Here is a 7,591-nt window from a genome sequence, read left to right on the forward strand (position 1 = left end):
CCGCCGCCCGACCTCGGGGCCCGGCCCTTCTTTTATATGCTGCCCCCTGGCCCTGGCCCCCCCGTCGCCTGAGACTAGGGCCGGGGGACCTGGCTAGCCCGCCCGCAGCAGGCACGCGCTTGCGCGCCTGCTTTTTCCTTTTTTCCAACTTTGGCTCGAGGGCCCGCCCGGCCGCCCGGCCGCCCGCTCGCCCACCCGCCTGAGGCCGGCCAGGCCAACGTCGGCGCGTCAGCCACGCTGGCCGATGACGACGCGACGGCCTGGCCCGCCTGAGCCCGGGCTCGTGGCAAGCCCCCAGGCCAGGCCAGGGCTAGGCTCTGGCTTGGAGGCTCTTTGGGCCGTCGCGCCTGGAACCAACGCTCAGTCGGCCGAAACAAATGGGTCCCTCCGCCGCCGCCGCCTGCCTGGCTGGCTGGCTGGCTGGTTTCGCCCACGACCAACATCGTCCTGGACCAGCCATCGAGCCTTTCGGCGTATGTCTTCTGGCGGAGAGGCGAGCTCAGAGTCCAACGGTTGCGGCGAAGGTGACGGCTACGGCGTGGGCGACCCCAGGGTCGGTTGGACGATGCGAGCCTGGCTAGCGAACCCCCGCGTTCATGCTGGCGCAGCAGGGCAGGGTCCTCGTCGTTGTTTGCTCCTTCGCAACGCGGCGCTGCTCACCGTGAGCAGCACCATGGCCGTCACCACCTCGTCCCTCGGCCGTCCCGCCACCGAACGCCGATCGCCCGCCGGCGAGCACATGGATCGGTACAGAGTGACTGCAGAGGGCATGGATCGGTGACCAGTGGCCCTCGAGCTCGGACCGTCCCATCGAGCCGGGCGGCCCGGTCGCCATACATAGGAAGGTGAGCGCGGCACGCGGACCATGGCCGCCGGACTCGAGAGAATAGAGGCCATGCCGAAGCCCCATCAGACGGCGCCGACTGGCTGGCCCTCGATGGAGCGTCAAAGCGGCCGAGATCGGGCAAGACATGCTGCCTTTGGATGCTCGCAAGCCGACGTACCGAAGTCTCTGCCCAGCGATGCCGTGGCCAGACGAGGTTCTGTCCATTCCTGTTTCCGGCTCAGCTCGTGCGGTGAAAGGTCTGGGTGGCGCCGACGCGGTGCTGCCAGTTTGGCGACAGCCTCGGCGCTGGCAGACTGGGCGGTGGACTCTACTTGCATGGCGATGGGCTCGACGATGCGACGACAAAGGGGCGGTGGCGTCGACTCAGCGCCATTTGTCCGATGGTGAGCGAAGAGGTTGCCAGCGACGGTGGCCAGCTGTGCTTTCCGAGAGTATGTCGCGTGCCGCCCACTTGCTCGCCCTGGCCTGTCCTGGCCTGACCTGGCCGTCTCGAGGGCGGATTGCTCGGGCGACGTGTGACATCTATCCGGTCCAGAATCGGACGGCGACGCCGAGAGCATGACATGGCTTCCCAGAGAGAGGGAGGCAGACGTACAGTGGCAGGCGGTTCGACGAGTTGAGCCGGCGTTGCGGAGTCCAAGGCTGACATGCAGGGCGGGCGGCCAAGGCTCCGAGGAGGCGCTCAGCCGGCCTGGATCCGGATCGGGGATGGCCTTTGGCTTTCTGGTGGCGCCGACCGACAGCCAGGTCGAGAGACAGACGGACGAAAGGCACGGGCAAGCGAGCGAGCGACCGTCAAGCATCAAGGAGGGTCGTCAAAGGTCGGTCCGTCGATGCCTCGGTCCGTCGAAGAAGGTCGAGGCGGGGGGAGGGGGGGATGGCATACGACGAGGGGCCCATGTCTTCCTGGCCGTTTGCCTGGCCGCCTGGCTGACCTGCTGCTCCGACGCCCGGCGGCAGGCGGCGAGCCACCACGCAGGCAGGCAGGAAGCTCCGTCGCCCCGTTGGAACCAGGAATAAGCAAGCCGGTTTGGCATTTCGAGGCAATCGGGACATTTTTTCGACTCACCCATCATCGCCGCCTGGCCTACCCTCGGTGGGCGGAGGCCAAACGCAGGCGGGCAAGGCAGGCATACGGGCGGGCAGCCACGCAGGGCCTCTCTGACGAGGCGCGGCAGCCACGGCAAATCTTCACTACCACCACCACCACCACCAACCACCACCACCTCCCCGTCACCATCATCGTCCGCTCCTACCTTCTCACATCACCTTTGCTTCCCGGGTCTCTTCCGCTTGGCTTGATTCGGCCAATCGACAGACCGACAGACCGAAAGACCGAAAGACAGACCGAAAGACAGCGGCAGGAAGGTCGCCAGCGGACTGCTGCCCCTTCACCGACGTTATCTCTGCGGTCATCGTTTGGCATCGCCGTCGCCACCGTCATAATCGCCAACCCTCGGTCAAGCCACGTTTCCCCGCTTCGGAGCAGCATCGTCTCGCCTCGAAAGGATCGACCGGCGCGTTCGTACTTGAGCTTCTTCTCGGCCTCCTCGGCACCAACCCACCTCTACCCCACCCCCATCACTTTGGTCCGCTCTCGTGGATAGAGGGAATGGCAGGTCGACTCTGGTGAAACACTCGTCCTCCTTCGCTTCTTCCGACTCCAACCTACTCCTTCGCCACCGTCGTCCGGCCCTTCACTTTGCTGCACTTTCCGGATGATCCATCCTCATTCGCCGGACTCGCCCACCACGTATCGTTGACCAAACTAGACCTCGGGGTTGCAGGTCCTCTACCTCGCCCCGTGTCGGTCCCTTTGATTGTGATCGCCTTTTCTTCCGCTCTGGTTCTCTGTAGAAGGGTCTTGCAAGAGACTCGATCCGCCTTCGGCCAGGTATGGGACTCGGCTCCGCCGTGCGCGGTGGCCTCGGCCTCCTCAACGCCCGACACCATGACGTCGAAAACCTGCCCGCCAACCAGACACCCTCGACGGCGCTCACTGCGCTGTGGCAACGCCCGCGCGAGATGCCGCTCCCGCTCACCCCCTTCGCCGTCCTCCGCTCGCTGGTCCAGCTGGAAGACATCCAGGCCCTCCTGTGGGCTTGGATGCTCGTCGGGCTCGTCCTTCTCATCGGTGAGTAAGCCACCCGTCGAGGCCCAGGCTTGACACCTCGATCTGCGGATGTCGCTCCCATCAGCATGCTGACCCTGGTTTCAATTCCTCCTTGTCTCGCCCGTGTTGCTTCCAGCCTACTGGTCCAATCCGTCCGACTCCTCTTTCCGTCCGTTCCTGACCGACTTCACCTTCCGCGAGCGGCTCCGCTGTCTCCACGAAGGGTCCAATGCCGAGGCCGACGCCCTGCTGGATGCCAACAACCGCGAGGCACCCAAGGATGGCAAGGCCTCTCCGCCGGATGGCGCTTGTAGGAGCTCTGGTGCGGCCGGCGCCGCTTTCCGCGGCTCGCTCTTCTCCACCTCGCCCTTCGCCACGACCTTCGGCTCCCGGCTCTCGCTCTCGGTTCGGACGCCTCCGTACCTGCGCAAGGACTTTGGGATCTTCTCCATCGTCACTATTTCGCACAGCATGCCGCTCCACTACGTTGGCGCGACCGCCCACGACCTGTCGGCCACGAACAACTCGACGCCCGACGGACGCAGCGCTGCCGCCGGCGCTGCCCCCGTCGAGGCCGCGTCGGACTACACCTCTGTCTTCATCGGCGCTTTTGGGCGGTACTGGACCGCCGTCTACGGCCTGCCGCTGCAGCGACTGTCCTCTGCCTCGTCATTGTCGTCCTCCTCGTCTGTCCCGCGCGCCGGTCAGGCCAAGGGTCACGACCGCGAGGAGCTGGAAGAGAACCGCAACGAGCTCTCCGACTGGGGCGTGCTCGAGCTGCGCTCGGCCGATCACGAACACGCCCTGGCCGATCCGCTGCTGGCCCGGGGGCTGGGAAAGGTGCTGGGACAGCGCCGCGCCTCGAGCGCATCGGACTCGCCGCTGGAACGGCACGCCGATGCCAAGGGGACTCGGAGCAGGAGCTCCTCGCCGCACTCTGCCAACCGCGCTTCCGATACTGCTGCCTCTGCCCCCACCGCTGCCGCTGCGTCTGGGGACTCGCCTCTGCCTTCGGCTTCGCCGCAACCACCGAGTTCGTCCGCTGCTGTCGAACCGGAATCCTCTGATCTGACGGCGATGCTCGCCGCTGTGGCCGATTCTCAGTCGGCCGTGTCGGACCTCGAGGAGCAGCTCAAACAGTTGCGGGCCAACTCGGCCAAGTCGTGCGAGGGCCTACAGGGCGATGTCGACGATTTGCGCGCGCGCAAGCGCGACGACGACAAGGCCCGGATGGAAATCAAGGCCAAGACAAAGTCGCTCGAGGAGAGCAAGAGGCAGGCGGAGCAGGCCCGGAGGGAGGCCGAGCGGCGACTCAAGGCGGCCACGACGGCGCGCACGAGCAAGCAGAACAGCATCGCTGCCAAGAAGGACGAGATCGAGGCGCTGCTCAAAAAGCGGGCAGGCCACCGCGCCAAGCTGCATTCGAGCTCGACGCGAAAGGCCGAGCGAATCGAGGAGCTCCGCTCGCTGACGACCCAAGCCCAGGACCGCCTGCGCGCGCTCAAAGACGAGGTGATCAAGCTTCGCGGCGACGTCCAGTCGGCCGAGGAGACGCTGGCCACGGAAAAGGACAATCTGCAGGCGGTCTACGAGGGACAGCCGCTTCGCGACCGCGAGCACGGCCGGGTGGCCAACGGAGGCCCCGGTATCTTGCCGCTGCAGGACCTAGAGCTCGACCCGTTTGCTCCGCCCGATGCATCTGGCAGGGGCGTTACTCCGTATGACGGCTTCCACGGACCCTACTTTGGCCCTCCCTCCAAGGATCGACCTCAGCAGCAACCGCAGCTGCTGCACCATCACCAGCACCACCATCAGCAACACCAGCACCCTTCAATGTTCCCCTCGGCCTCTCACTACGACCCTTTCGGAAGCGACCTGACCGAGGCCATGGCTGGCGCTCGTGCGTTTGGACACCACGCGCCGCCGACCTTCCATCCCGATCGAGTCGAGGAGGGTGGGCCGATGCCGACCAAACCTTCCGAGGGACTCGGCGCCAGTGTGCTGCGCAACGCGTTCCGCAAGGCGACGGGTGCAGCCCCCTTTGCCCCCAAAGGGTTCGACGGATCCGCCGCTGCCGCCGCCGCCACGACCACAGCAGCCCCTTGCGCGAACGTCGTGCCGGGCGTGGAGCCCCAAGACGGCCTGGGAGGCGTGGCGGGTAGCCTGTCCAACTTTGAGGCGATGAAGCAGGCGTTCCAACCGACGCTGGCATCCGAGGAAGAGGGGCGACGGTCGTGGTCGGCTTTTGACGTGTGGCAGTCGGACATGCGCGATGCGCGCCACCGGCTGGGCTGGCCCAACGGGGTGTTGTACAACAGCAGCGCCGATTCGCTGCCGCAGTTCCACCACCCTTCGTCGTCTTCTTCGATGCTGGTGCCGCTGGACCGCAGCAACAGCGCCGGGCACGCCGAGGCGACCCGGGACGACGGTGCCGTTGCCGGTGCCGGTGCGGGAAACGGCAACGGCCCCGGGGGCGATGCCGAGCAGCTGCGGAACCTGGCCAAGGTGAAGCGCGCGTTCCGGTGGCCCTTCCGCCCGAGCCAGATCCAGGGCGAGGTCATCTAGGCTGCGTCCGGGCCGGCATCGAGTCACCGTCGTCGTCGTCGTCGTCGTCGCCGCCGCTGTCTTGGTCCCGATACTCGGTCGCAGCTGTGCTGTCGGCAGGGCTGCCGCTGCCTCTTGCGGTCGCTCGTGAGGCCGAATAGCTTGTTGGCACGCGCTGGGATCGTCTGATTGCTAGCAGCAGGAAGACTGGCCCGATTGTTGAATGGAACAATGCATCTGTGTGCGCCTGGTGGCGCTGCCTATGTCGCCGATCTAGCGAGTAGCACTAGTCTGATGGCCGCGAGAGGAGATCGTCGTTCGATGCTAGCGTGCCGCTGCCGTAAGGGTTTGCGTGGCCACACGAGGTCGAGGTGTGCATGGCTTTGCTGCGGCGGCAGGCAGTCAAAATCGTGCAAGGCTGGCGGTAGTTGCGGGGGATGCATGGGGATGAGCGGGGCCGGCTGGTGCTGCTGCTGTTGCTCTGAGTCACATTTGGCTGCTGCCGCTGCTGCTGCTGCTGCTGCTGTGTCGGCAGGCCAGAGGCAGGCAGGCAGGGCCGGTTGCGCCATCGCTCCGTGTGCCGAGGCACAAAGCCGCACGTTGGGTCAGGTCGGGCGGCTTGCAGCAGGCACATAGGGTCGCTCGGCCTTCTTCGTTCTTCTCAACGTGGCCCTTGCCTTTGCCCCCTCGCCTTCACCCTTCTCTACGTCGCCCACCACTTGCCATCGCCCAGCCCGGGCTCGCTCGTCGATTGCAGCGGCCAGCATCGTCACCACCACCAGCACCGACACCGCCACTCTCGCACACCACCTCCACCATCACCCACCAGCTTCGACCCCCTCGCACACACGCCGCGGCCATGGCAGCCACCGACCACCTCTTGCCTGCGCCCCGCGAGATCCCCGGCCCGACATCGCCCCACTCGAACCTCCTCGCAGGCATCCAGCGCTACCTCCTCTTCCCCTCATTCACCCTCGAGTCCGGCGTCACCCTCGCAAATGTGCCCGTCGCATTCAAGACCTGGGGCAAGCTAGACCCGGAAACCCGCTCAAACGCCCTCGTCGTCTGCCACGCCCTCACCGGCAGCGCAGACGTCGAAGACTGGTGGGGGCCCCTCCTCGGCCCGGGAAAGCTATTCGACCCCACACGCTTCTTTGTCGTGTGCTGCAACGTCCTCGGTAGCCCCTATGGCAGCGCAAGCTCCTGCACCGCCTCCGGAGGCGAATCCTGGCCCGACGCCAACGACGCCGCCGCCATCGACCAGGTGCGCGCCCAGAAGCAGTCCTGGTCCGGTCACGGCTGGTGGGGGCCCGAGTTCCCCGCCACCACCACCCGCGACGACGTGCGCATCCAGAAGCTCGTCCTCGACTACCTCGGCGTCGAGTCCGTCGCCGCCGTCGTCGGCGGCTCCATGGGCGGCATGGCCGTCCTCGAGTGGCCCCTCTGCTTCCCCACCCGCTTCCCCTACTCGGACCACGAGCACGCACAGCGCCGCCGCTACATCCGCTGCATCGTCCCCATCGCCACGTCGGCCCGCCACTCGGCCTGGTGCATCTCCTGGGCAGAGGCCCAGCGTCAGTCGATCTATTCGGACCCCGCCTTCAACCACGGCTACTACGAGCCCGACCAGCCCCCGCGCAACGGGCTCAGCGCCGCCAGGATGGCCGCCCTGCTCACGTACCGCAGCCGCGACAGCTTCGAGAGCCGCTTTGGCAGGAGGGTCGGCAAGGCCCTCAAGGGCGGCGGAGCCGGTGCGCCGCCACCACCAAAGGCGTCTGGGTCCGCCTCTGGCAGCGTCACGCCCGCCATGGCGTTGCCGGACAGCGACGAGGAGAGAAAGGCCAAGGCCATCGACGCCGAGCGCCGCAGGTCGCTCGCCCAGGAGGCGGCAACGGCACACAACGAGGGCAACAAGAGCCCAAAGGTGCGCGAGTACGGACAGTCGGCCAGCTCGATTTCGCAGTCGGGCTACTTTTCCCCGGCGCCCCTCAGCCCCAACGGCGCGGGCTCCGCAAGAGGCGGCTCGGTCGTCGCCGTCGTCGCCGGCCGAAGACGCCGGCGGTCGCCGCCACGACGGGATCGGCGGG

The 7,591-nt window shown here is 66.8% G+C and overlaps 2 protein-coding genes across 2 annotated transcripts in view; both read left to right on the forward strand.

Moving 5' to 3' along the window:
- Positions 1-2,743: 2,743 nt before the first annotated feature.
- PFL1_02263 (uncharacterized protein) lies at positions 2,744-5,525 on the forward strand (the record flags this gene model as incomplete). The annotated part of the gene is made up of 2 exons (XM_007879776.1): positions 2,744-2,981; positions 3,097-5,525. The coding sequence occupies 2 exons, from the start codon at positions 2,744-2,746 to the stop codon at positions 5,523-5,525; spliced, it is 2,667 nt and encodes an 888-aa protein (XP_007877967.1).
- Positions 5,526-6,363: 838 nt separating this feature from the next.
- PFL1_02264 (uncharacterized protein) overlaps positions 6,364-7,591 on the forward strand; it is a gene marked incomplete at both ends in the record, with an annotated part of 2,593 nt that continues 1,365 nt past the window's right edge. The window contains one exon of the mRNA XM_007879777.1: positions 6,364-7,530. Within this exon, the coding sequence (XP_007877968.1) occupies positions 6,364-7,530 (1,167 nt within the window). The remainder of the gene's footprint in view (positions 7,531-7,591) is intronic.

Source organism: Pseudozyma flocculosa (assembly GCF_000417875.1).
Source record: "Pseudozyma flocculosa PF-1 unplaced genomic scaffold scaffold00006, whole genome shotgun sequence".
Lineage (NCBI taxonomy): Eukaryota > Fungi > Basidiomycota > Ustilaginomycetes > Ustilaginales > Ustilaginaceae > Pseudozyma > Pseudozyma flocculosa.